This window comes from Euleptes europaea, chromosome 21 (genome assembly GCF_029931775.1).
Source record: "Euleptes europaea isolate rEulEur1 chromosome 21, rEulEur1.hap1, whole genome shotgun sequence".
In the NCBI taxonomy this organism is placed as follows: domain Eukaryota; kingdom Metazoa; phylum Chordata; class Lepidosauria; order Squamata; family Sphaerodactylidae; genus Euleptes; species Euleptes europaea.
The window spans coordinates 1619052-1645513 of NC_079332.1; the positions used below are offsets into that span (position 1 = coordinate 1619052).

The 26462-nt window shown below is 58.6% G+C and overlaps 4 protein-coding genes across 5 annotated transcripts; 2 read left to right on the forward strand and 2 right to left on the reverse strand.

The window, feature by feature from the left end:
- Positions 1-110: 110 nt before the first annotated feature.
- Positions 111-6086, reverse strand: PLK1 (polo like kinase 1). The gene is made up of 10 exons (XM_056866247.1): positions 5898-6086; positions 4713-4881; positions 3590-3734; positions 3237-3330; positions 2924-3143; positions 2359-2520; positions 2194-2271; positions 1372-1526; positions 896-1078; positions 111-317 (listed from the first exon to the last, which is right to left on the reverse strand). The coding sequence occupies exons 1-10, from the start codon at positions 6012-6014 to the stop codon at positions 111-113; spliced, it is 1530 nt and encodes a 509-aa protein (XP_056722225.1). The 5' UTR covers positions 6015-6086.
- A 2660-nt stretch (positions 6087-8746) lies between these two features.
- DCTN5 (dynactin subunit 5) lies at positions 8747-11014 on the reverse strand. Of its 2 annotated transcripts, XM_056866309.1 has the most exons (6): positions 10953-11014; positions 10755-10823; positions 9957-10075; positions 9488-9599; positions 8951-9053; positions 8747-8870 (listed from the first exon to the last, which is right to left on the reverse strand). In XM_056866309.1, exons 1-6 carry the CDS (start codon positions 10998-11000, stop codon positions 8773-8775), a joined length of 549 nt encoding a protein of 182 aa, XP_056722287.1. In that variant the 5' UTR covers positions 11001-11014; the 3' UTR covers positions 8747-8772. The 2 variants fall into 2 exon arrangements, with proteins under 2 accessions (XP_056722287.1, XP_056722288.1); XM_056866310.1 differs by lacking the exon at positions 10755-10823.
- Positions 11015-11344: 330 nt separating this feature from the next.
- On the forward strand, positions 11345-21503 carry PALB2 (partner and localizer of BRCA2). Its single transcript, XM_056866337.1, has 13 exons — positions 11345-11389; positions 12576-12635; positions 12798-12897; positions 13617-14978; positions 15999-16678; positions 16764-16844; positions 17229-17390; positions 17941-18026; positions 18653-18802; positions 18915-19031; positions 19537-19624; positions 19811-19959; positions 21161-21503. The coding sequence occupies exons 1-13, from the start codon at positions 11345-11347 to the stop codon at positions 21501-21503; spliced, it is 3423 nt and encodes a 1140-aa protein (XP_056722315.1).
- Positions 21504-23102: 1599 nt separating this feature from the next.
- Positions 23103-26074, forward strand: NDUFAB1 (NADH:ubiquinone oxidoreductase subunit AB1). Its single transcript, XM_056866404.1, has 5 exons — positions 23103-23246; positions 24048-24158; positions 24537-24624; positions 25463-25574; positions 26008-26074. The coding sequence occupies exons 1-4, from the start codon at positions 23103-23105 to the stop codon at positions 25552-25554; spliced, it is 435 nt and encodes a 144-aa protein (XP_056722382.1). The 3' UTR covers positions 25555-25574; positions 26008-26074.
- Positions 26075-26462: the final 388 nt, after the last annotated feature.

Here is a 26462-nt window from a genome sequence, read left to right on the forward strand (position 1 = left end):
GGAACCTGGAGGAACGGGGTGGCCCAAGCCGTCAACCGGCCTTGGGCTCAGCGGCCGGGCGCGTTAACTCCCTGGGAAGCAGGGGACTGTCCTCGGTGCCCGGCCGGCCTCTAGGCAGAAGGTTTGGCGCCAGCCGCGACCACCTTGGAGCCCAGTAGTTTCTCCACCATGGTGCGAGCAAAGCGCAGGCGGCTCGACAGCTCTTTGCAACAGCCAAATTCCTCGATCAGGCTGAACTTGTAGGTGTGGAACTCCCGCTTCTCATTGATGTAGCTGACGGCGGCCATCAAGGGACACAGGATGACCTTGGTGTGGTCCTGGGGGCAGAAGAGAGTGGCACACGCCAGAGGGTCACAGAGAAGAAGAGCTGGTTTTTATATGCCAACTTTCTCTACCTCTTAAGGGAGAATCAAACCCAGAAGGTCGGACCAGAACCAACAGGTTGAAATTTAATCAAAAGAGTTTCCGTCTAGACATTAGGGAGAATTTTCTAACACTCAGAGCGGTTCCTCGGTGGAACAGGCTTCCTCGGGAGGTGGTGAGCTCTCCTTCCCTGGAGGTTTTGAAGCAGAGGCTAGATGGCCACCTGTCAGCAATGCTGATTCTATGAACTTGGGCAGTTCATGGGAGAGAGGCCATCTTCTGGGCACGGGTGGGTGGGGAGGTAGTTGTGAATTTCCTGCATTGTGCAGGGGGTTGGACTAGATAACCCTGGCGGTCCCTTCCAACTCTATGATTCTAAATGAACCCACATGTCCCTAAAGATTTCCTGATTTCCTGCTGGAAGAGGTCTTCAGTCCCGACTCCCAAGGATTGCACACCCTCCAACTGCAGGTGGCCCCAGTCCGTCACCCTAACCATCACACCTCGCTGCGCTCGGGCTCTGCCTGCTCACCTCGAAGAAGTTGATCTGCACGGTGCCGTTGCTCAGGTGCAAGATGATGGCGCTACGTGTGCGAAACCAGGTGCGCAGGTAAGGAAGGCGGGCCAGCTCATCTCCTTCCCGGGGGGTGATGTTGCCGCCGGCTTTCAGCAGGTGCTCGCTCATGTAGTTGCGGAAGTATTTCAGCAGCGTAATCTGTGGAGATAACCAGGTTCTTTATCAGCTAGCGGCACAGCCAGCAGGAAAGGAATTTGTGGGCAGGCCTGGAAAGACCAGGCCAGATTTCTTGAGCAAAGAGCTGGAAGCTCAGCCTCTTCCCGGGTGCATCCTGACCCTCTTTTTCCTCCTCCCGATTCCTCTGCTGTGCCCCCTCTCTGCCCGCGGTCTCAGCTCACCCCCAGCGAGCTGCCGGGCTTCTTGGTGCCCCTTCAGGGCCTGCCGCCACCCTGCATGTCCATGTCCCACCCACCGACCCCGGCAACAATGACCTTCTTGTTGAAGCTGTCCGGGTAAGAGCGCACGTTGAAGTAGGACTCGGAGCCGTTCTGCTCAATGTACTGCAGACTGTCCCTGTCGTTGTACATGATGAGGCGCGTCAGATCGTTGAAGAGGACGCCCACGCTGTTGTCACACAGCTGGTAGCCTGCGTGGGAAAGAACAAGAAGCACGTGCCTGCCTACCGCTCTCTCCAGAGGTCGACCCCGGGGGCCCTAATGGGTGCGGAGCCAGAGGGCAAACCCAGGATCTCACCAAGCCGAGAGGAACCCGGGGAGGGAGCTTCAAGGGAGGCGTCTGGATCTGCTGAGGAACCCCCAGCAACGTCAGCCCCCAACACCCTCTGTGTGCCCTGAGCGCCCTGGAAGAGCGGCTTCTCACAATACACTCCTTCCAACACAATTTTGCCCAAGCGCTTCTTGCCTTTTTGAGCAGGGAAGCCGGCCAGCTGTACTTAAGCCGAGCAAGTTGGCTTCTTAAGTTTGCTACTTAAGCCGAGGGGAGAGGCTATGGCTCAGTGGTAGAGCATCTGCTTGGCATGCAGAATGTCCCAGGTTCAATCCCCGGCATCTCCAGTTATAGGGACTAGGCGAGTAGGTGATGGGAAAGACCTCTGCCTGAGACCCTGGAGAGCCGCTGCCGGTCTGAGTAGACAAGACTGACTTTGACGGAGCAAGGGTCTGGTTCAGTATAAGGCAGCTTCATGTGTTCGTGTGCCTGCCTCAGCCCTCCCAGGGGCAAAGTAATTTGGGGCGAGTTCTCTGCCCGACCGGGGTGGTGGGAGGCCTGCCCAGGCCCTGCCAACGGACACCTACCTAGGCCGTACTTGTCCGAATAATCCACCCATTTACTGACCCAGAAGATGGGGATGCAGGCCGGGTCTTCGGCCTCCTCTGGAAGAGAGAAGGAACCGGTGTTAAGAAGCGCAATGTAGCCAGCTTCTCTCCCACCCCCCTCGTGCACATGTACCTCCCCCTCACCTTGTCTCACAGGGACTCTCTCCGAAGGCCTGCAGGCGTTCACCACAGTCAGCTGCTGCAAGAGGTCCACCAGGAGGCTGTCCACGGACTCGTCCGGCTCCTGCAGGGCTCCCCCCTCCTCCTCCTTCTGGGGCACCTTGTCTAGCATGGGGCTCTCTGGGCCTGAGGCGGGGGGAAAGCAGCCAAAATTAGGAGCTGCCAGGCCTCCAGAGAGAGACGGCCGTTTCACACGTGGCTTTGTGGCAGACTTTTTTTGGGGGGCGGGGGAGTGAGACAGGAAAACATAAAGAGCATCCCTGCCTCTCCCACTGGTGGTTGGTTGCTTGCAGACTTCCCGGAGGTGCCTTTCATTCTAGTGATTTCCAGCCAAAATCCAGTTGTTCAGTCCTTCACTTTATGAGTGGGGAAATTTGGGGAAAGGAACCTCTTCTTTTGGACACTGCAAGAACACCACCCCTCACCAGCACCAGGGCCCAGGCCGGAGGCGGCTATTTTGCTTTCCAAGCAGGGGCTTTGGGATCTTTGACCTGAACCCCTTCCCACATACATCCCAGAGCCCACTCACCTTTGTTAACGACAGTCAGGGGCTTCCTCCCGCCAGCGTCAGGCCCGTTGGGGGCCAGAGAGAACCTGGGTGGGACGGTCAGGCAGCTGGGGGGCAGGCGGGAAGGGATGTAACCTGCTGAGAAGAAGTCGTCGCCCAGCAGCTCCTCTGTGGTGGGGCGGGTGGCTGGATCCGAGCGCAGCATCTTCCGGATCAGGTTGGCCGCTACGGGGTTGACGATCTGGAAAGGGGAGCAAAAAAGGAGACCGTCAGAGGAGGGCGGCCGTTTTGGAAAGGCGCTGGCCCCGCCCACCCCGACCCAACAGCGGCCTACCGACGGGATGGTGTACTCGTTGCTCTTAATCCTCTTATAGGTTTCCTTCAGACATGAGGTCTCAAACGGGGGCTTTCCAACCAGGAGAGTATACCTGTGTGGAGAGACCACCCACGGAAGCTCAGGAGACAAAGCCCCCTCCCAAGAGGGCCTGCCGCTTGCCAGTGGTGGGCGAAGGGGAGCATCTGGGAAACTGCCCCCCCCCAGTAGCTCACCCCCAAGCAACAGACTCCCCCCCTGCACTTCTGTTCAAACCCAACATGACTTCTGAGGGGGGTCTCGCAACGGCAAATTCTGTTGCTGGGATGGGGGGAGGACTCTTCATTTGGCTCACAGCCCCTCCCACAACGTACATGATGCAGCCGATGGACCAGACGTCCACCTCGAAGCTGTGCCCCTTCTTTCCCAGCACCTCGGGGGCGATGTAGTTGGGGGTCCCGCACAGCGTCTTCTTCCGTTCCCCCTCGTACTCCACCTTGGTTGCCAAGCCAAAGTCACCTGGATGAAGAAGAAGTTGGCTTTTATATGCCGACTTTCTCTACCACTTAAGGGAGAATCAAACCAGCTTACAATCACCTTCCCTTCCCCACAACAGACACCCTGCGAGGTAGGCGGCGCTGAGAGAGCTCAAAGAGAACTGTGACTAGCCCAAGGTCACCCAGCTGGCTTCATGCGTAGGAGTGGGGAAACAAACCCGGTTCTCCAGATCAGACTCCACCGCTCCAAACCACTGCTCTTAACCATGTCAAGAAGACGGTGGTCAAAACCCCAGGGCAAAGCATCAGCCAAGGCGACCCCAATCTTGGGGATAGGTGACACCCCCGAATGAAATATAGGGCATCTGAACTGGGGAAAGAGAAAAAGGTATAAGTGCACCGCTCTTCCTCTAGCTAGGTCTAAAACTTGCTTCTGGGAATGCTAAAGAGAAAGACGACGGTATCTTCATGGTTCCAGGATTGCCGTATCTCCGTCCAGCTCTTTCTCGCCCCCCCCCCCATGCCCCCTGGAGTCTCTGGGGCATGGCTGCCTCTCTTTCCAGGAAACATACTTTCTTACCACCAACGCTCAAAACCCCTCTCATAGCAAATTCACCAGGGATGGAAATCAAGAGAACTATTTGGTGGCTCAGAGTGAACACAAAAGGAAGCAGCCCATTTTTACACAAATATCTGCTTGACTTCCAAAAGACCCCCGGGGGGCAGGCCAGGGAACGGTATGCCAGAAGCACAGAGGTGACCCTCAAATACCATGCTGGCGTCCGACGTAACTGCTGAGAGTCGCAATCTGCAACCCAGGGCAGGGGCGAGATACCAAATCTGTTTCTTCTGGCAAGACGGAAGTTGCACAACAGATTGCCAAGACACCTGCTCCACCCCCTTCCAAGGAATTTCCACCTGGAAACAGGTGCCAGGTTTTCCAAGGGTGAAAGGAACAATCAGGCAGGCGAGTCGCCTTTCCCACGCTGAGCCCCCTTACCTATCTTCACCTCCATGTCGTCATTCAGGAAGAGGTTGCCCAGCTTGAGATCGCGGTGGATGATCTGGTTACTGTGCAGGTACTGGCAGCCCATGATGATCTGCTGCAGGTAGTAGCGGGCCTCCGGCTCCGTCAGCGCCTTCCGGCGTTTGTGCAGCTCCAGGAGCGACTGTGGGCGAGAAACGGAGACCGTCAAGAGCCTGCAAAGAGAGGGACTGAATCCTACCGGGAAGGACAGGTGGCCATCTAGCCCCTGCTTGAAAACCTCCAGGGAAGGAGAGCTCATCACCTCCCGAGGAAGCCTGTTCCACTGAGGAACCGCTCTAAACTGTTGGAAAGTTCTTCCTAGCAGAGCAGGTCAGAGGTTTCTGGCGCTTCCTCTGGGGAGGGAAGGCCACTCAGGCCTGGGAGTCAGGGGAAGCTGCCCAGTCAGACGCCGACCCTCCATGCCAGTCGGGGCCACTCGGATGGGCCAGGGCTCTCCATCACCCGCTACCAGAGATACTCTGGGCATGCGCAAAGCGCCTGTAGTGGCCAGCCCTTCCTGCTGCGAACGCAGACGGCAGGGAAGTGCCCCAGCGGGGGAAGGCACTCTGCACGGGCTCAGAGGCAGCCTGCTGGTGTTTCGGTCCCTCCTGTCAGAGCCATGGCGACGGCTTGGCGTCGGCCAGGCTCCGCAGCGTCTCGCCCCACCCCCCACGCCCGGGAGGGGCAGTGGCTCAGTGGTGGAGCCTCTGCACGACATGCAGAAGATCCCAGGTTCAATCCCCAGTGGCCTCTCCAGTTAAAGGGACCTGGCAGGTAGGCAATGTGAAAGATCTCAGCCTGAGACCCTGGAGAGCCATGGGGAGGGGGCTGTGAGCTCAGTGGCAGAGCCTCTGCTGGGCATGCATGAGGTCCCAGGTTCAATCCCCAGCGGCCTCTCCAGTTCAAGGGACCTGGCAGGCAGGTGATGCAAAAGGCCCATTTCTGCCTGAGAGCCATGGAGAGGGGCCATGGCTCAGTGGTAGAGCCCCTGCTCAGCATGCAGAAGGTCCCAGGTTCAATCCCCAGCGGCCTCTCCAGTTCAAGGGACCAGGCAGGCAGGTGATGGGAAAGGCCCCCGTCTGCCGGAGAGCCCGGAGAGCCGCTGCGGGTGTGAGCCGCCCCCACCGCCTCGGGTCTGGTGTGGTCGGCGGGCCTCACCCTCCGGCGGCAGAGCTCGAGGAGCACGAAGACGAAGCGGGCGTCCTCGAAGAAGCCGTGGAAGGCCACCACGTGGCGGTGCTGGAGGCTGCGGTGGATGCCCACCTCCGTGGCCATCTTCTCCCGCTGCGGCGCCTTCAGCAGCAGCGCCTTGGGCACCACCTTGCAGGCGAAGACCTCGCCGCTCTCGGCGTCCGTCACCTCGTAGCACTTGGCGAAGCCCCCCTTGCCCAGGAAGCGCCCCAGCGCGTAGCGCCGACGGCTCCGCGGGTCCAGCAGCACCGAAGGCAGCTCCGCGCTCTCCTTGGCCGCCGCCGGCCGGGCAGCCGCCGCCACCGCCGCGCTCATCCTCCTCTTCCTCCTCCTCCGGGCTCTGGGCGGCTGCTGCTGCTGCTGCTGCTGCTGCTGCTGCTGCTGCTGCTGCTGCTGCTGCTGCTGCTGCTGCTGCTGCTGCCGCCGCCGCCGCCGCCGCCGCCGCCGAGTTGCAACAATTCCGCCCTGCAACAATTTCAAACTTGGAGCCTGGGACGTTACGGGCGCCGCTGCGCGCTCCGATTGGCCGGCGGGATTTAAAACGCGGCCCGCCCCCTTTCCTCGCCGCTCGGCAGCACGGGAGCGCTCGTTGCTCGCCCCGGGCCAGCCAGGAGGGGGCGCGCGAGGCGGGGCGGCGGCGGCGGCGCGCCCAGCTCGCCCCTCCCACGCACCCAGGGGCTGTATGCCGCCGGTGGGTTGCCAACCTCCCGGAATCGCCTGGAGTTCTCCTGCTATTGCAGCTGCTCTGCAGCCGGTACAGATCCGTTCCCCTGGAGGAGAAAAAAGGCTGCTTTGGCAATTGGGACTTGAGACAGCAAGGTAGACTTCCCCTGGCTAGGGAAGATCCACCGGTTTTGCAATTTGTAATAATCTCTTTTCCTTCCCTGTAAAATGTATTAAAATGGAAAGCGGCTGCAGCCTCGACGTCCGGTCTCAGGCGAAGGCAGCGCTGCCTCGAAAGACGGCGCCCTGGGGGAATTATGGGCCCAAGAGGCTCTGGTTTAGTTGCCACCCTGATTCCGTGCCCGTTCCCCACCCAATTATGTTTGCAATTCTGCTCATCTGAAAACTGCCGACTTTTTGAGACAGCAGGGTAGACTTCCCCTGACTAGGGAAGATCCACTGATTTAGCAATTTGCAATAATCTCTTTTCCTTTCTGTAAAATGTATTGAAATGTATTAGGACAGCCAGGGAATAGCTTGTTGCTGGGCAGGATATCTCTGTGTGTCTTGTGTGCTAAGGAATTGGGGCAAGAGTCACGGAGGGTTACTGTGAACCATAACAAGAACTGGGTGAAACTGTTACTATACTGCTGCCTCTCTGTCTTGTATTACAATCAGATATGCCCTGAATGTTGATGGCTGTCATGTCTTGAATTTGGATAAATATCCCTTCCTCAGCATGATCGGGACTCAGAGATTTCTACCCATTAGGGCCTCTGGGTCGCAGCTGCCAGAATTAACTGTTTTCTTGAAATAACGGTTCAGGTCTCTATTTCCCCCACGAACCCGTTTACCGCTACAGACTCTATGGTGTTGAAGTCCCTCCTCTCCATAAAAGGTGCCCTCCTCAGGCTCCACCCCAAAAACCTCCCACTGGTGGCTAAGAGGGACTCGGCAACCCTAGTTGTGCCTGGCAGTGTGGCAGAGTGGTTTATAAGGTTGCCAGCCTCCAGGTACTAGCTGCAGATCTCTTGCCATTACAACTGATCTCCAGCCAATAGAAATCAGTTGCCCTGGAGAAAATGAACGCTTTGGCAATTGGACCCTGTGGCATTGAAATCCCTCCCCAAACCCCGCCCTCCTCAGGCTCCGTCCCAAAAACCTTCTACCCGTGGCGAAGAGGGACCTGGCAACCGTACTAATGCAGTGTGCTCCCAATAGACCAAGCCTGCAAGTGAGGTGGGCTGAGTGTGTGCCTTACCCTGACTTCCCCATGCAGCATCCCATTACATGGGAAAGGGGCGGAGAGCAGGGTGCATGACAACCCTGCCAGGTAGTCCACTCTTCACAGCCACAGACCTTTCCACGCCAGGACCGCAGCGCCTCTAGTCCATTCCTCTTTCCCTTCCACAGTGATCCCTCTGGGTCGCTACAATCTTACCTTAACCCTGCAAGCCCCTTCCCAGCAAAAGCAGCCCTGCCACACCCTGCACCAAGAGATGCCGCAGCCCATGGGAGAGGTGTGACCCACGGAAGGAGGCCAGCCCCATGGCACAGAAGGCCAGAAGAGCCCGCCCCTGCCAACCCCCCTCCCGTCTCCCAGCAGCTCTGGCAAAAAAGGAACCACAGGCACATGAGTTGAGACACTTCTTTATTTTAATATGTACAAGAAAAGATAAATAGGCAATTAACAGTGGGGAGAGCCCTCTGGATGCCTCCAAGCTGGTTAATGAGTGGCAGAGGCCTCCATGCCCGGGCGCAGGCAGAGAGTAAGCCAAACCAGGTGACAGCTGGGGAGAAGAAGTGGAACAGTGCCCACAGGGTTAGAGGCCACCGGGATGGGCTATGTCCGGGCGGGGGACTGCAGCAGCCCCTCCCCTGCTCTGTGCTCCTGACTAGGGACCGGGAGGCTTTATTTCTGCTGGTTTGAACCCCCCCCTCCCCCAAATCAAGTGTGTTGCTGGGGCTCGGCCAATACTCCAGGAGATGCTCTCCCAGGCCTTTGCAGCGGGCCGGCGCTCAACAAGGCCAGAAACCGTAACAACCCTCCGACCCTGAAGTGCAGCATGAGGGAAAGGGTACACAAAAGGAGAACAAAATGTGAGGAGGCTTGCCAAGACCCCCAGGGGCCAGCCGCCGCCTGCAGCCCTCCTGCCTGAGCCGAGCTATGGGGTGAGGCCTACACCTGGGTGAGGGGCAGGAACTTCTGGTAGTAGCTCTTGGTGACGTCGATCATCAGCTCCTGCGTGCATTCGGGGAGTTCTCCAGAGAAGAGCCCTGGGGGGCAAAACAGAGCGTGAGTGGCGGATCTGGGCCCCAAAGCGCCACCTCTTTCTCCTCCTGTCCACGCCGCTCACCTGGGCAGCCTGAGAAGACCGTAAAAGGTGGGACTACCGTTTCCGGGGGCAAGACCGTGTTGTCGAGGATTCGGCAACAATCTTTCAGGACGCAGCGGCGGCCCTAGGAGAACAGCCCAGAGTCAGCTCGCGGGGGAATGGCTCCCCCTCCCCTCGGCATGCTGGGCTTCCAGCACAGACCTGCGTGGGCCGTTCTGCTCCTCTTCCCCTTGGCCTGCCTCTCCCGCTCTCTGCCTCACCTGTCCTCAAAGGGGTGTTGTGAGGATAAACATGGAGGAGAAAAGAATGATGGGAGCCACGTTGGATCCCCACTGGGGAGAAAGGTGGGGCATAAATGAACTGGGCGCTGGCATTTCCCCCGGGGTGTGACCTCTGGGACAAAGTATTCACTCACAAGGGTCACGCTAGATCAAGTATTCACTCACAAGGGTCACGCTAGGTCAAGCTCAGATGCCCTCCCCCCAAAAATGATGGTTATCAGCCCTTGGAATCCTTAAAAGCAGGCCCAGCAGAGGGGCGGCTCCGGCGGGCACTTACAATGACGCAGTTCTTGCCGATGTGGACGTAGGAGCCAATCTGAGCTGCGTTGACCACACAGTCCTCCTCGATGAAGACGTGGTCCCCAATGTGTAGCGGGAAGAAAGCGACTCTGCAAGAGAAAGGGACAGTATTGATACTCTGCCATGGCTGAGCGGAAGAGCCTCTGCTCGACACGCAGAAGGTCCCCGGTTCAATCCCCAGCAGCAGCATCTCCAGTTAAAGGGACCAGGCAAGATGATGTGAAAGACCACTGCCTGAGACCCTGGGGAGCCACTGACAAGACTGATGGACGGAAGGTCGGATTCAGTGTAAGGTAGCTTGACGGGTGTTTGTGTGTGACTCTATGATAGGATATGTCGGGGAGCGAGGGGCTGGTAGCAGCAGAGCACCTAAACGGGCCACACAAAGCCCCGCAGAAGACCCCTCCCCCGGGGGGCCCTGTGCCTTCCGAGCAAGCAGCTCCTACCCCTTGCTGAATTTCTTGAAGGGGGGCCGGATGACGCTGCGGCTCTTGACCACGCAGTGGCGCCCCACCCGCACATTGGCCAGGTCCCCGCGGATGATGCAGTCGTTCATGACGATGGTCTTCGGGAGAGAATAAGCATAAGAACATAAGGAAGGCCCTGTTGGATCAGACCAAGGCCCATCAAGTCCAGCAGTTTGTTCACACAGTGGCCAACCAGGTGCCTCCAGGAAGCCCCCAAACAAGACGGCTGCAGCACCATCCTGCCTGTGTTCCACAGCACCTGATGTAATAGGCATGCTCCTCTGATCCTGGAGAGAATAGGGATGCATCATGACTAGTATCCATTTTTACTAGTAGCCGTGAATACCCCTTTCCTCCATAAGAACATAAGGAAGGCCCTGTTGGATCAGACCCAGGCCCATCAAGTCCAGCAGTCTGTTTACACAGTGGCCAACCAGGTGGGGAGGGGCTGTGGCTGAGTGGTAGAGCTTCTGCTTGGAATGCAGAAGGGTCCCCAGGCAGCTTCATGTGTTCACGTGCCTGTCGGAAGCCCCCAAACAAGACGGCTGCAGCAGCACCATCCTGCCTTTGTCCCACAGCACCTAATATATTCGGCATGCTCCTCTGATCCTGGAGAGAATAGGCATGCATCAAGACTAGTATCCATTTGGACTAGTGGCCATGGATAGCCCCCTCCTCCATAGGCATGCCCACTCCCCTCTTAAAGCAGAGTGAGGTTCTCCAGCGCTGCCAACCCCTCTGGCCCAAGGAGGGGCGCGGGGGGGGGGCTGGCCTGACCTTGCCGTTGAGGACGATGTTCTGGCTGCCGCAGAGCACCGACTGCCTGCTGACCTTGTTCCCGGAGGCCTGCGGGAGGGGGGGCAGAGGAGAGGGGGTGTCAGTGGGGGGGAGGGGGTGTCATGGGGGGGAGGGGGAGCCACAGCCCCTCCCGGCCCTCCCCCACCCCCACCCCCACCCCCTACGGGCCCCGCGCACCGTCTCGATGTACTCGGACTTGTGGTAGAGCAACTCGCCCAGCTCCATCGCGCCCCGCCCGAAGATGCCGCCCCGTGGGAGGACCCACGTTCTCGCTTCCGGTTGCCGGGGACGCTCTAGCCCCCGCTCTATGGTGACTTTGTCCCACCCGCTCCAGCCAGCGACTGGAAGCGGCTCGGCTTTTTCCCACGCGTGCGCAGAAGGCCCAACCCCGCTCCAGTCTTGTTCCAGCCGCTTCCCAAGGGCGCGCAGGCGCGGTTGGGGCGAGGGGGCGTGGCCCCACGCGTGCGCAGAAGGCCCATCCCCGTCCCGTTCTGGCCCTTCCCAAGGGCGCGCAGGCGCGGTTGGGGCGAGGGGGCGTGGCCCCAGCGGCCGCGGGAGTTCGAACGCCGATGGCCGCCCCGGCGAAGGCGCTGAGCGCGCGCGACAAGGAGGAGGTGGGCTGTTCACACGTGCAGGGGTGGGAAAAGGATGCGAGTCAGGGCCGGCTCTCTCTCTCTCTCGGCTCATAAGCGCTCCGTCTCTCTCAACTGAGCCTACCTTGCGGGGTTGTTGCGAGGCCCAAAAGGAGAAAGGGGGAGCAGCTTAGGCCAGCCTGGGCTTAAAAATGTGACAGGAAGAGGGAGGCGACGGAGAGGGCTGTGCCTCTTCAGCGGGAGGCTCCCTGCCCTGAGTGTATGAGTTAGAGTCATAGAGTTGGAAGGGACCACCAGGGTCATCTAGTCCAACCCCCTGCACAAAGCAGGGAACTCACAACTACCTCCCCCCCACACACCCCCGTGACCCCTACTCCATGCCCCAAAAATGGCCAAGGTGCCATCTTTAATTGCTGCCTCCCATTTCCATCAGAATGCCGTACAGGCAGTAGCATATAAACAATCTAACAGAAATCTTTCATCAGTGGTTACTCTCTGCCACACAGGCCCGGGATTTAACATCCGTTCCGCTTAGAATAATGGAATCATAGAGTTGGAAGGGGTCACCAGGGTCATCTAGTCCAATCCCCTGCACAATGCAGGAAATTCACTACTCCCCCCCCCAGTGACCCCTACTCCAAGACCAGAAGATGGCCAAGATGCCCTCACTCCCATGAACTGCCCAAGGTCACAGAGTCAGCATTGCTGACAGATGGCCATCTAGCCTCTGCTTCAAAACCTCCAGGGAAGGAGAGCTCACCACCTCCCGAGGAAGCCTGTTCCACTGAGGAACCGCTCTAACTGTTAGAAAGTCCTTCCTAATGTCTAGACGCAAACTCTCTTGATTTTGTTTCAACCCGTTGGTTCTGGTCCGACCTTCTGGGGCAACAGAAAACAACTCAGCACCATTGCCATTGAGAATCCTCCCTGCATCCCTGCTTGATTCACGAGAGCATCCCGGCAGCCCAGTCGGCCACTTCTGGCTCCCTGCTGTCCCAACCAGAGGAGTTTCAGGTTGACATCTGAGTGTGACCTGCGGATAAGCCTTAAGAGCTGGTTTGTGGCCCCCGTCCCTCTAGCAAGGTTGGATGGGTTGTAATCTGGGGGAGAAGACCTCCCCTCCAAGCCAGTGTTTTAAACGATGGCATTGCAGTAATTTGCAGGCATGATCCCCTCACGACAGCCCTGCGATGTCTGTGTCTTGCAGCTGAAGGAGAAGCTGGCCTTACTGCAGAGAGAATACAGGAAGACGGTCAGCAGGCTGCAGGTGAGTTGGCAAAGGCCCCTCCCACTCCAGGGCCGCTCTGGCAGGCCTCTCCAGCTGGGGGAGAGGTAAACGCTTATGGAAGTTCTGTGCTTCACAAACCAAACGGTGCAACAAATGTCCAAAACTGTGTGAAGGGCTAATTCTCCGCCTTGTTCTCTGCAGCGAGCTGAAAGAACCGAGAAGGTCAAGAGTTATGTCAAGAAAACAGTTGCAGAGCAAAATCACTTGCTTCTGCAGGCAGCGGCTAAGGAGGACCCTGCAGGTAACCAATAAGACATACCAGTTGGGAGGCCGTGAGTTTCTCTGCTTAGCCCCCCATTCTGGTACACCTGCACAGCCTGGCCCTGTGTACCTTCAGACGTGGAAGGGAGGGAAAGGCCGGGAAATTCGGCTGGTTTTTATTCTCTTCCGAGGGAGAGGGCTGGCTCTGGGCCCATTATGTCTCTGTGAAATACACGGTGCAGTCCTGAGTAGAGGTGTGTCCTTCTGACTCCACGTTGACAGAAAGAACCACTCTGCTTTGGCAGTAAAGGTAAAAAGGTAAAGGTCCCCTGTGCAAGCACTGGGTCATTCCTGACCCATGGGATGACGTCACATCCTGACGTTTACTAGGCAGACTTTGCTTACGGAGTGGTTTGCATTGCCTTCCCCAGTCGCCTTCCCTGTACCCCCAGCAACCTGGGGGCTCGTTTAACCGACCTTGGAAGGATGGAAGTCCCAGTCAAGCCGGCTACCTGAAACCGACTTCCGTCGGGATCGAACTCAGGTCGTGAGCAGAGTGCCACAGGGCTCCTTTGTTAAAAGGGCGTCTGGGAAATCTTTAGGCAATGGAACTCTTCTTTCCCTTTTCTGTTTACTTGCTGCAGTTGTTCTCCTAGACAGTTGTAGTTTTCAACTGCTTGGTAAAAAACGTGCCTAATTTTGCCCTCTCGATGGGGAGAGAGGGAGGAAGCTACTCAGGAATTGCCTTTCATCTCACAGGATCCGCCAGTCAGGTGGCTCTCGAGGCCTCCGCCAGCAACCCGCCTGGTTCTTCCGAGACGAACGCCACGAAAACTCCGTCAGTGACCTTCAACCTTGAGCCGGAGGTGTTCTGCCAAGAAGGCCACTTGCCCAAGAACACGGGCCTGGCATGTACCGATGGGGAGCGCGAACAGATTCTCGGTGGTCCCCTGCAGCCTGTTCCTGGGGAAAAACGGAACCGCCTGTCTCGAAGCAGGAGGAAGGGGCGGCCAACAGTGGCTTCGAAGGAGATGAGAGAAGATGCACGCGATGGAGACCAGCCAGGGAATGAAGGGGCCAGCCTGGAGAGTTCTCAGTCTCCGGTCTTCATGGGACAAGGCAGCAGTTTCGAGATGGATCGGAGCGTCCCGAGGATGCCCCCAGCGATGGCAGTGATGAGAGGAAGCGGCACTGCCGGCCCCGTGACACCCCAGCAAGAAGGCTTACAGGGAGCTCGTGGGGGAAACATCCCTCCCAGGGTCCTCGGTCCACCGCATGGCCACCTGTCGGAGGAGAGTCAGGGTCTCTCCTCGGAGGGCATCTTTGCCACCTCTGAAGATTCAGCAGTCAAGGACACGGCTTTGCCTGCCAATGTCGAGAATGTCTTAAAAGAAAAAGACGGAGGCAGGGAGGGCGAAGGAGACCCGGGCGAAACTGCCCCTCGTGAGGGAGGAAGTGAAACATGCCAAGAAAGAAGCCCATTCGGGAAGCTGCAGCGCTCCGGCCGTGGTGCCAGGGAGTCTCCCGCCCTTGAGCCAGGGAGGACGGGTTCTGGTGGGGAGGCTGAGGCTGGGCCTCCCCTCCTGGAGGCAGTCTCTCCTGCCACCCCCACCAACAGCCTCCTGGACTCCTGCACAGTTGTGGAAGGGCTCCTGTTTCCAGTGGAGTATTACGTGAGGACCACCCGGCGCATGTCCCGTTGCCAGCGGGAGCCGAACCTGGCAGCTGTCATTCAGAGCCAGCTGGGCAAGAGAAGGAGGAGCCCGAGAGCCTCCCCGAAGGACAGAGTGGCGAGTCCCACCCCCGCCACCCAAGGGCTGCCGGCAAGTGGGTCCCTTTTCCCCCCTCCTGACGCGGGCCAGGAAAAGGGGAGTGGGTCTCCTCTGGCGTCAAAAGAGAGCCCCGGTCCTGGCGAAGGGCTGCCTCAGAGCGGGGCTGTTACGCAGCGGAGCAGAAGGGCAAGGTGGAAGGGGAGAAGGCGGCCCAGGCGTGGGGCTCTCGGAGGGAACCACTCTCTTGCGTTGAGTGAGGTGTGTCGACCTGAGCCTCAAGAGCAGGCTGGGAATCTGGGCCTTGCCGGGGTAGAGCCGGATCAGAGCGGTTCGGTGTCTTCGCATCAAAGTCTGCCCTCAGGCGCTGCCGTGAAACGCAGGGCAAGAAGAGCATCCTCAGGTTGGTGGTTCCCCAAGTCACAGCTTAGAAGAGGCGTTTCTGGGGGGAGGGGGTTGTGCCTTGGTGGTCCCGGAGGGCCCTCCAGCGCGATGGGCCGGTCTTCTGGCAGCTCTTTGGGGAAAGGACGGCTGGCCTGGCAGGGGCCTTCTGAAAGCAGAGACTTTGCCTGGCTGGTTCCCTTTGGCTCTCTGCTTCCAGAGGCTTCCGGTGTGACTCACGGAGCCCTCCAGCCCACGAGGCTCACTCCGATTCGGAGCACCCTTCAGGACTGAGCACGGTAGCGGACGGGCCGATCTGAGACCTGGGCTGTGATCCCTGGGAAGTTCTCCTGTGCAAGAGCCTAGCGCAGGCCTTGGGCCGCTCTGTTCCTTTCGGTGGGCCTCATGGAGGAGAATGTCCCTGGGGATGGGACCGCGTGTTCTTTGGGAGGTGAGGGGTGGATTTCCTTCTGCAAATCCCAAAATGTCTCAGGCCGGCCCTGGCTGTGGAAGGGTGTCTTTTCCTGGGTCCTTGCCAAGACCTGTGAATTTATTGTTGCCGCTCTGGGACTGGACAGAGTTCTGGGGTGGCATTCAGAAACACACCCAGAAGTGTGCCCAGGTACTCTGCATCTGCCCACTGAGGGGAGGGGCCGTGGCTCAGCGGTAGAGCATCTGTTTGGCATGCCAGGTTCAATCCCCGGCATCTCCAGTTAAAGGGACTAGGCGAGTAGGTGCTGTAAAAGACCTCAGCCTGAGACCCTGGAGAGCCGCTGCCGGTCTGAGTAGACCATACTGACTTTGGAAGCAGCTGTGGCTCAGTGGTAGAGCATCTGCACGCCATGAGTAAACAATACTGAGTAGACAGTACTGTATTGTCTACAGTATTGTCTGAGTAGACAATGCAGACTTTGCTGGACCAAGGGGGATCTGGTTCAGTATAAGGCAGCTTCATGCGATCCGGAAACAAGTTTCTCTTCTGTGTTTGCAGGTAGACGTGGGAGCCAGTCATGTGCGGGAGCTCCAGATCCGGCTTTGCTCGGCTGCCTCAGGCTTCCCGGCACTCTCAAGTGGCTGCCCTCCGACTTGGCCCTCCAAGAATTCCACTTGCCTGCGGAGGAGTTCGGCCTCCTTCAGTCGGAAAAAGTCAAAGCTTCCGCCGTAAAAGCAGCGGAGGTGGTGGGCGCTGGTGAGTCAGTCGAGTGCCTCCAGGGTCCTGATCTGGCTGAGCTGCAGGCAGCAGAAGAGAGTCCGGGAGACGTTCTCCTTTCTCCAGAGGATGAGCCCCCCGAGCTCTCCCCCCCTCTACAGGGCTTGCACACAAGCAAGCTGCTCCTCTCTCCAACCAATGTTGTCCCGGAGGGGGGAAGCAGTCAGCTGGAAACCCAGCTGCCCACCCCTCTTTTCCCTGTGGTGGGGGCAACCCCGGCCACTCAGGACTGTTGTGACGCGCCTGGGCAAGCGCGAGCCGATTCCCCTCAGGAGCCAAGTGCTGGAGCGGTGGGCACGCCGACGTGTGGCACGGAGGAAGAGCGATACCCTGTGGGGATGTCGTGCCCAGAGGGCGGAGGGGGAGCCAGCTGGGAGCCTGGCGAAGCAACCGTGAGCGTGGATGCAAGGCAGAAGCTACCGTCTGAGTCTAGAGAGCACTGTGGGGCCTCAGCCAGCCAGGTAAAAGGCAGAGGAGCCTCACTGGAGGTATAGCCTGGCCTGGCTTCCTGGCGTCTCCTCACTGTAAGTTGATGTCTTCTTATAGCAGGAAATAGCAGAAGACTTGGCACAGGGGCTGAAGCGCTGCCAGGAAGAAGGGAATTTGCAGATGACCTCCAAGCTAAAGGTGGGCAGGAGAGAACTGCAAATGGGAGGGGGTTTAGTGGCCAGTGTCCGGGCTATGGGGAGGATGCCTTGTGCAGACCCTTACCTGCACATGCGTCTTGTGGAGGATGAGGCCCCAGAGAGACTTTCCCATTCAGGCTTCCTTGGCACATCCAAGGGGCAACATTTGCCACTCGCAGCTTCCAGGCAGACTGGAGGTCTGGGGCTTCTCCCCACACCCCCAATAACGGCTGGACTGTGGGGGCACCCCGTGGCCCCCTCTCGTGCGTTGGAGTCCCAATGTGGAGCCCTGCCTTGCTGCTGATGCCCCAGAGTGGCAGCCGCTGTCTGGGGTCGATAAATGCCTGTGCTGGCATACTTCCCTTCCTCCTCCTGCTTGGTCCAGAATTCTGCGGGTTCCTGCTGCGTGGACATGAGTGCCGTGTGGTGGGAAGGGGCGGACTTCACTGCGTTGTGCATCGTGACCGCCTGTGAGACTTCCGTCGCCCTCTGGAGGCCCCTGGACTCCGGCTGCTGGGAGACCATCCACACCTGGCGCTTTGCAGAGGTAGAGGAGGACGCCTCGGCTGCTGCGGGATGAACAGCGCCGTGGGTCTGCCCCCTGTCTGGCTGTTGGGGCCTGCTGCTGGCTGTGGTTCCCACGGGCCCCTTCTTCGGATGTGCGGGCGCTCCAGCGTGGGCAGCGGGGGGCTCTGAGGACCACCTCGAGAGGCTCTGCAGATACTGCCCTACCAGGTGGCCGCTGTTTGCACATCTTAGCCACACTGGATCTCAAATCCCTTCCTCCCCACCATGAGTCTGACTCTTTGGGTGGCTGCCGTGTGTTTCCCCACCCCCATAGTCCAGGCCGGCAAAGAGCAAAGAGTGCTTGTCGCTGGCTCTGAGCTTAGTTTCTTGAGCCCTGCCCAATTTGCAGCTGCTGAGAGAACTGTTCAGCCCCATGAACTTGGGGCATGTTGAGCAGGCAGCCTGGCTGAGGCTGCCTGTTAAAAGCCTGCCCGGGGAGGGGGGTGTTTGCAAGGAGCAGTGGAGGGCAGCTTTGGCCCGGCATGGCTTGGGGTGAAGGGGGCTTGACCTCTGTGGCTTTCCTCCCCCAGGTGCCGGTCTTCCAAATCGTCCCTCTGCCTGGGGCCCACAGCCTTGTGTGCACGGCCTTGGGGGGCCTGGAGATAGCCGAGATCAGGTGAGCAGCCATGAAGGCCGCCGGTGGCAAAGGGCCTCCACTGCAACCCCTAGGCGGCCACGAGGGGTTTTTCTCAGCAAGGCCGCCACAGGGGTCGGGGTGGTGGTGAGACCCTTCAGAATATAACTGCTCTGCATCAAGGCCATGCTTCCTCCCCTGTGGGCTGGGAATGAAGACAGCAGAGCCGCCTCGTAGGGGGGGTATCTCAACCCAAAAGGAAGGGGCAGGAGGGGTGTGTCCAGTACAGCTTTCATCTGTATTTGGGGTTTGATTGTCCTGCTTTTTGGTCTGGGTGGGCCCCTAGGCTCTTCCTCCCTGGCCTCCACATCAAATCCCAGTCACAAAAGTCCAGCGCAAAATATTCACAGTTGTGTGCTGGGGGACGGGGAGCCAGTTTGCTTCCCTCTTTGGCAGGTTTGTGCAGGAGCCAGGCTGGCGGTGTTTTCCCTGGGCCAGGTGGAGAGTGCGCTTTGACATTCTGCGCTCCCCAGGTGCACGCAGGCCCCGATTCAGATCGGGCCACAGCACCAGGAGAGGAGCGGGCTTTCCCTCTCCCACAAATGGCCCTGGGGTTTGGTATTTACCCCTTGGGGGATGCAGATGTACCTTTCTTCCTTTCTTGGCAGGCTGCTCTTTCATTCTCTCGGCGATGGCTGCCTTAAACAGCCGCTGGTCAAGGCCGGAAATATCAAGGCTGTCCTGGGCCTGAGTGGCAGGAGGCTGGTCAGCAGCTGTGGCCCAGCCGTGGAAGTCCTTTCCTTCCCTGACGCAGGAGGGTGAGAAAGATGGGGGGTGGGGTGGGGGTGCCGGCACCCTCGGGGCCTTCTGCAAGCCCCACCTGCTGCTTCCGCAAGACTCCCCGACCTTGCTGGTGTCTTCTCTTCCTAGGGGCTGTGTGAGGCAGGCCTTGTCTCCTCCCGAGGAGACCACTTTGGCTTTTGCTGCAGTGGATGGGATGGCTGAGGCTTTGGTCGGCTTGAACGCCGCCAACTGCGTGGTGCTCTGGTAAGCTGGAGCTCACATGAACACAAATGAAGCTGCCTGATACTGAATCGGACCCTTGGGCCATCAAAGTCAGTATTGTCTACTCAGACCGGCAGCAGCTCTCCAGGGTCTCACGCACGGGTCTTTCACATCACTTACTTGCCTAGTCCCTTTAAGTGGAGATGCCATTGGGGATTGAACCTGGGACCTTCTGCATGCCAAGCAGATGCTCTACAAACTGAGCCACAGCCCTTCACTCTCAGCTTCACCCTGAGGGGGCTGAGAGCCGGAAGTGCAACAAGAGAGCTTCCCGCGTGAGGAGGCGATGGAGACCCACGGGGGCCCCGGGACACGGATGGTCTCTTGAGCCCCATATTCCCTCTTGCCAGGAGAGTGCGGTCTTCCCTCCAGCCCCCCACCTCCTTTCCACTGCAAAGCGCTCTTGCTGACAGGGGCTGGGATAGGAACGTGGTTTGCTGAGCCGGCATCTGAATCACCTTGACTGCTGCCTTCCTTCTCCTCGCAGGAACCTGAGGACTGGGCAGCTGCTGTGCCAGATGCCACTGGGCTATGCCTACCCTGCGTCAGTGTGCCACCAGGCGTACTCCGACTCGGTAAGTCTGTTGTGTGAAGTAGAGAAAGCTGCAGTTGGGGACTCAGGGGCGGGAGGCGCTTTCTCCACCCCGCCCTGTCCGTTCTTTGCCCTGGCTCATTGCCATCTGGTGCCAGTCAAGGTTTGGACCCCGAAGGTCCTCTCTGTCAGAGTGTCCCATTTCTGCCCCCTCTCTCTCCTGACGCAGGGCCTCCTGTTTGTGGTTTTAAGTCACCCGCGTGCCAAGGAAAGCCAGTCGTGCGGCAGCCCTGCTTTCCAGGTGGTGGCATTCAATCCCAAGACAGCCAGGAGCGCCCAGGTGATGATCGTATCCCTCCCTCCAGGGCTCCAAGGAAGGCAAGTTCAATCTCCGGCAAAGAACCATCGGGACAGACGGCCACCATACCAGTTTGTGGCCTGAGCATGCGGGAGTTTGTCGGTCCCTCTTGCCCCAGAAACTGGGACCTAAACAAGTAAATATTATTATGGGTCCTCTTACTGTAAGTGTATAGGACATTTTGGATAGCTCATTGAAGCTTTTCTTTTCATCGTGCCCAGTAACTGTGGCTTGAGGGCAGGGGCTGTGGCTCAGTTTATGGAGCATCTGCTTGGCATGCAGAAGGTCCCAGGTTCAATCCCTGGCATCTCCAGTTAAAGGGACTAGGCAAGTAGGTGATGTGAGAGACCTCTCTCTGCCTGAGACCCTGGAGAGCTGCTGCCAGTCTGAGTAGACAATACTGACTTTGATGGACCAAGGGTCTGATTCAGTATAAGGCAGCTTCAGGTGTTCAAATGTTTAAACTCTTTGCTACAGGTGCCAAAAGGTGACATTCGTCCCGATATAGCAGGGACATTCTGCTGCAGAAGCCCCAACAAAATACGCAGGGACCGTGCCAGCAATTGAGCACGCTTTTCAAAAGTGGGAGACCTTCCTGCCAGGCCAGGAGTGGCAGCCATGGTGGTGAAAGAGAGCCTCCACATCCCAAGGCAGTCAACCTCTGAAGCCCAGTGCCGGGTGGCAACATTGGGGGGAAGGCCTCAACCTCACTGCCATTTGTTGGCCCTCCAGGGCAATTGTTTGGCCACTGCGTGAAACACGACGCTGGACTCGGCGGCCCCTCACTGGCCTCATCCAAGTTGGCTCTTCTGAGATAGTTGCACTCTCAGCAGAAGTAGTCTCAAGCCTGATCCGGCATACTTTTGCCAGGCTGTTCAGTTTTTCCCAGACTCCTGATCCCATTCCCAAGGCACCCTCTTCCCCCCTTAGGCCACTGTGGAGATGAGCTTGCTCACATGAACACAGATGAAGCTGCCTTATACTGAATCAGGCCCTTGGTCCATCAAAGTCAGTATTGTCTAGTCAGACCGGCAGCGGCTCTCCAGGGTCTCAGGCAGGGGTCTTTCATATCACCTACTTGCCTGGTCCCTCCAACTGGAGATGCCGGGGACCGAACCTGGGACCTTCTGCATGCCAAGCAGATGCTCTACCACTGAGCCACGGCCCCACCCCAACAGCTCAATAAAAGCTGTTCCCTTTGTGTGTGTGTTTTGGTGCCAGGTACCTGGAAGGGGACGTGCGGGACACATCCGCAGCAGCCGTGCTGACCTCCGGAGCCGTTGCCGTTTGGGATTTGCTGGGGGGAGAGTGCACAGCTCTGCTGCCCCCCAGCGCCGAGGGGAGCTGGTCTCTCGTCAGGTGGTCGGTCACAGAGAAGTGTCTGCTGGCTGGCCAGGCGGACGGCAGCGTCTGCATCTACAGCTATGCGGCCAGGCCGTGCTCTGCCCCAGAGACGGTCCAGCGGGATGGCCAGCATTTGTGGGCCTCAGGGGTTCCTGAGAAGGGGGAACTGTCGCACAGAGATTTCTCCGGCTCCCTGCCGTTTTGGCCGAGAACGGGCTGAATCCAGGGCCCAGTCCCCCAGCTGGCCTCTCCTAGGCAAGGCCTGTTGGCCTCAGCGCTGGGCAGGCAGAAACTTCTGTTTGGGACCTCTGTGCTGTCCAAATGTATTCTCTGGAGTGCCTTGAGTTTCAGATACTATTAAACTTGGTTTTAAAAGGAAGACTTGTTTTTTGTTTGGAGATGAAGCTGGTTTTGTACCACAGACAAAAGGAGAGTTGGAACTTTGCTTGCCTTGGGTGAAATGTGGCTGTTCCTCCTCCTCTCCCTTCCGGTGGGGCCTGGAGCTCTGCAGGAATGACGAACGGATCTCCAGGATATAGAGATCAGTTCTGCTGGAGAAAAGAGCAGTTTCAGAGGGCAAACTGTATGGTTTGGTGTAGTGGTTAAGGGCGGTGGTTTGGAGGGGTGGACTCTGATCTGGAGAGCCGGGTTCGATTCCCCACTCCTCCACATGAGCGGCGGCTAATCTGGTGAACTGGATTTGTTTCCCCACTCCTACACCCGCCTAGCCAGCCAGATCAGCCAAATCAACCCTGGTGATCAATGAGGTGACAGATGTTGCAGCCAGCTCGCCCTCACATCCGACTCCTACACACGAAGCCAGCTGGGTGACCTTGGGCTAGTCACAGCTCTCTCAGCCCCACATACCTCACGGTGTCCGTCGGCATATAAAAACCAACTGTTCTTCATACACCGCAGGCTGTAGGTGAAAAATCCCTCTCCTGTCCCCACCCCCTCCACAGGCACTGCTCCCAAATCTCCAGGAATTTGTTAAGCTGGAGTTAGCAACCCCCTTAATTGGGTCACATGAACACCTGAAGCTGCCTTCTACTGAATCAGACCCTTGGTCCATCAAGGTCAGTATTGTCTACTCAGACCAGCAAGTGGCTCTCCAGGGTCTCAGGCACAGAGGTTTTTCTCATCACCTCCTTGCCTAGCCCCTTTAACTGGAGATGCCTGGGACTGAACCTGGGACCTTCTGCATGCCAAGCAGAGGCTCTACCACTGAGCCACAGCCTCACTCCATGGCTCTCCAGAGTCTCAGGCGGAGGTCTTTCACATCGCCTCCTTGCCTAGCCCCTTTAACTGGAGATGCCTGGGACTGAACCTGGGACCTTCATGACAAGCAGATGCTCTACCACTGAGCCACAGCCCCCCTCCCCTAATGAACACATGAAGCTGCCTTATACTGAGTCAGACTCCCAGTCCATCAAAGTCAGTCTTGTCTACTCAGACCAGCAAGTGGCTCCCCAGGGTCTCAGGCACAGAGGTTTTTCTCATCACCTGCTTGCCTAGTCCCTTTTTAACTGGAGATGCCAGGAATTGAACCTGGGACCTTCGGCAATGCAAGCAGATGCTCTACCGCTGAACCACAGTCCCTGGATCCCTTTCCCCGCCAGGCTGCTGCTCGGCTGCAGTTGCGGCGGGCGTCTGAGCACGTGCAGAGGACGAGCCGCCTGGGCTGGGCTGAGCTGGGGGCGTGGCGCGCAGGGGCCTCCGGGGGCGGGGCGTAGCATGCAAATGTCCCCCTGCGCCGCGCTCCTGGAAGGCGCGGGGCCTTGTGGGTAGCGGCCGGCCGCGGCGCATGCGCGGGGTCACCATGGCGGCCCGTGTCCTCCTCGCGGCCTGCGTCCGCCGCTGCGCCCCACGGCCGGCCCTCGCCCGGCCCGCCCTCGCCGCCGCCCTCCTCCTCCGGCCGCCCCCCGAGGCCGCCGCCCTCCCCGCACCCAGGCCCCTGCCGCAGGTGAGTGGCAGGCAGGCAGGCATCGCACCGGGGCAGCTCGGCGGGGAAGTCGCCCGCCCTGCTCTGCACGCTTTTCAGGGGCGAGGAGGAGCAGGCCGAGGGTCCCTCCCACGACCCCCGAGCGCCGGCGTCTCTTTCCCCGGGAGGGCCGAGCCCGACTCTGCTCCCTGGGTGACCTTGGGCCAAGCGGCTGCGCCTACCTCGCAGGGTTGTTGTGAGCGCCTGCTGCCCTGAGCGGGGGGGGGGAGGAGGAGGAGCGCAAATGCTGGAGGCAGAAAGCGTTGCGTGCCCCCGCCCCAAAAGGAGCAGGTCGCCCATGCTGGGCAAGGGGGGGCGGGGTGGACTGCAGGTGGCTGCCCCCCCCCCCCACTGGACAGCAAGCACTAGGGAAGCTTCCCCCTTGACCTGTGGCAGTAGTCATTTCCCTGGAGGTTTCCAAGCAGAGGCAAGATGGCCATCTGTCAGCAATGCTGATTCTGTGACCTTAGGCAGATAATGAGAGGGAGGGCATCTTGGCCATCTTCTGGGGATGGAGTAGGGGTCACTGGGGTGTGTGTGTGGGGGAGGGTAGCTGTGAACGTCCTGCGTTGTGCAGGGGGTTAGACTAGATGGCCCTGGTGTTCCCTTCCAACTCTATGATTCTATGTGTCATTTTAAACCAGTGCAAGGACCTTTTGGCGCCTGGGGGTCCTGCCGCCTCTTCCTTCCGCAGGTGAGACCCTGGGCCTGTCTGCTGCAGTTTCAGCCTGGAGGCCTCTGAACCTACCCCAGTGAGCCCCTCCTCTTGCTGCTCCCCCCCAGGTCCTCCAGCCGTGCCGCCGTTTCTCTGACGTGCCGCCGCTCACTTTGGACAGCATCAAGGACCGTGTCCTGTACGTGCTGAAGTTGTATGACAAAATAGATCCCGAAAAGGTGAGTCCCTGGGCCTTCCCCTCGGCCTTCCTCGGACCCACACGGGCAGCGTGCGACTGCTGTGGATGAAAGCCTGCTCCGCAGGGCTGGCGGCCAGAGGCGGTGAAGGAACTTCAACATTTGGCTCCTGCGTGGTCATGGAGGTGAAGGACACAGCTGGCTGTCACTGGGTCCCCACAGCCTCTGCTGTGCCATGCCGGACCCACACAGATGTGACTGGAAGGGTTGACCCTTCACCCTCGTGTGGACCACCCCCCCAAGTCTCCCTGCCCCTCTCGTTTGCTTGCTGAGCTGCTCCCTTCCTCCCCGCTTGTGTCAGACGGTGAACGTGTTCTTCACTGCATGGGACCCACAGGGAGGCGTTTCTTTTCTTCCCAGCTGAACGCTGATTCCCACTTCATGAAAGACCTGGGCCTGGACAGCCTGGACCAAGTGGAGATCATCATGGCTATGGAGGACGAGTTCGGTAAGGCCGCGAGGCTGCCGTGCCTCTTTCAGGGGGGTGGGTGGGGCGGGACCAAGATGCGTCACATCTCTGCTAAGAGCACATAGGCCCCAAAGGGGGTGAGTTCTGAAGGATGCCATTGGGGCGAGGGCTCTCAGTGGGGGTCGGCTGCTACTCACTGACGCCAACTTCAGCAGCAGAGCACAGGGCACCTTCCCCACGCACCCCCAATGCCCTGGGCACAGCATCAGAGACGTGCCCCAGCAGCTGGAAGATTTGTGGCAGCCCTGCAGCTGCTTCCTAGTTGATGCTGCACAGTTTTTCGCTGCCCTCGTCTTGGGACCCCTGGATCTCCCCTGGGAGCTCCTTCGCTTGAGTGCAGGGAGGTCAAGTTGTCCAAATTGCACAGCCTGCCCTTATGTCGCTTTGTGCCAGGATGGGGAGCCGGTCTGGAAGCAGAACCTTCCTTTTGTTCCGTCTCTTCGTTGCTGGCATTCTCAGCTGGCCTATTATTTTGGGCTGCTGCTTTCCGGCAAGTGGTGCCAGAGCTTGTGGGCAAAGATGCTGCTTGGCTCCCTTCCCCGACCCAAGCACCAGGGCACGGCACCCGATCCACAAGCTTGCACCTGTGTTTGTAAGCAACCCTTCTTCAGATGTTATGTTGTGCCTCCTGAAGATTGCAGAAGGCAGGTTTATAGTGCCCTCCCTGAGATTAAGCACCCTGCCCGCCCGCCCCATGGGTCACTGCCAAGTCAGAGCCACCTTCCCAGTCTGTCTCTCTTGTCTGGAGGCCCCAGCCTTGCTTCCGGCTGGCTGAGGGGGCTTCACCTGCAGACTAAAGAGGCCCGATCTCTCCCAGGCTTTGAAATCCCTGATGTGGAAGCAGAGAAGCTGATGTGTCCGCAAGAGATTGTCGATTACATTGCCGATAAGAAAGACGTGTACGAATGAGTGTTTCTCGAGCTGAGCAGGTAGGACGGAGCTGGGGGTGGGGTGCAAACCCAAACAAAGGATATGCTGCTGCCAGATCAGGAGAGGGAGGGTGTGTCTCTGTGTGCCTCTTCCTCCCGGGAGGGATCATACAGAGATGCAAAAGGTGGATCGGTTGAAACTGGGCGATAAGATCTGGCTCCTGCTTGAGGCATGGCGGCCCCTCTTGGGATACAGCTTGGCTCACTTGCTCGAGCTGGCTTTGCAGCACTGCAGGGAACCATTTCACCCCCTCAGCGCTGTGTCTGGTGCTGAGGAGGGGCTTTGAAGGGCATTGGGGGGGTCTTGTATCCTTGCTTGGTAGGATTTGGTAGCCAGAGCTTTCAGTGGGGGACTTCTCTTTGTCAGCGGTTGTTTTGTTTTTTTAAACTGTTTCTGACTTCTACAAATCTTGTGTCTCCTTCTCTCCTGCAGGCAATTCTGTTCCTTCCTGAGGGCTTGGAGGTTGTCCGCAGGACGGGGGCACTGGTGAGCAAAGCGCCCCCCACCAATCCCTGTTGCTGTCAGATGACTAGTCGTCAGTGGTTGTATTTAAAGCTGTATAAATATCTTTGTTGGCCTTCAGAATAAATCTTCTGGTGGTTCCAAACACTCCTGCCTTCCATTCTCAGCTTCCTTCTGCACCAGTGGCAGGGAATAAAAGTGCTCCTTCTCCACCTGCTTGTATGGCTGTTCAAGGTGTGTGTGTGGGGGTGGAGGCTCCTTCAGGTAGAGGGGGCAACAATACCCCCCCACTTCTGCCTACCCGGATCGTGGTCCAACAAGGTGCTGGCTTTGGATGCTGTGTGATGTTTCTGTAAAGGGGCTCCTACCTTTCCTGGTGGGACGGGGTTGCTTTTGACAATTTGAAGACAGACTATGGTTCACAA

Coding starts and splice junctions, on each gene's coding strand:
- NDUFAB1 (XM_056866404.1), top strand. CDS start 23,103: ATGGCGGCCCGTGTCCTCCTCGCGGCCTGCGTCCGCCGCTGCGCCCCA. Junction 23,247..24,047: donor CACCCAGGCCCCTGCCGCAG/GTGAGTGGCAGG, acceptor GCTCCCCCCCAG/GTCCTCCAGCCGTGCCGCCG. Junction 24,625..25,462: donor GGCTATGGAGGACGAGTTCG/GTAAGGCCGCGA, acceptor GATCTCTCCCAG/GCTTTGAAATCCCTGATGTG.
- DCTN5 (XM_056866309.1), bottom strand. CDS start 11,000: ATGGAGCTGGGCGAGTTGCTCTACCACAAGTCCGAGTACATCGAGACG. Junction 9,054..9,487: donor TCGGCAAGAACTGCGTCATT/GTAAGTGCCCGC, acceptor CTGTTCTCCTAG/GGCCGCCGCTGCGTCCTGAA. Junction 8,871..8,950: donor GGTCTTCTCAGGCTGCCCAG/GTGAGCGGCGTG, acceptor TTTGCCCCCCAG/GGCTCTTCTCTGGAGAACTC.
- PLK1 (XM_056866247.1), bottom strand. CDS start 6,014: ATGGCCACGGAGGTGGGCATCCACCGCAGCCTCCAGCACCGCCACGTG. Junction 3,144..3,236: donor ACGAGTACACCATCCCGTCG/GTAGGCCGCTGT, acceptor TCCCCTTTCCAG/ATCGTCAACCCCGTAGCGGC. Junction 2,272..2,358: donor GAGAGTCCCTGTGAGACAAG/GTGAGGGGGAGG, acceptor TCTCTCTTCCAG/AGGAGGCCGAAGACCCGGCC.
- PALB2 (XM_056866337.1), top strand. CDS start 11,345: ATGGCCGCCCCGGCGAAGGCGCTGAGCGCGCGCGACAAGGAGGAG. Junction 11,390..12,575: donor GCGCGCGCGACAAGGAGGAG/GTGGGCTGTTCA, acceptor TGTGTCTTGCAG/CTGAAGGAGAAGCTGGCCTT. Junction 19,032..19,536: donor GCCAACTGCGTGGTGCTCTG/GTAAGCTGGAGC, acceptor TTCTCCTCGCAG/GAACCTGAGGACTGGGCAGC.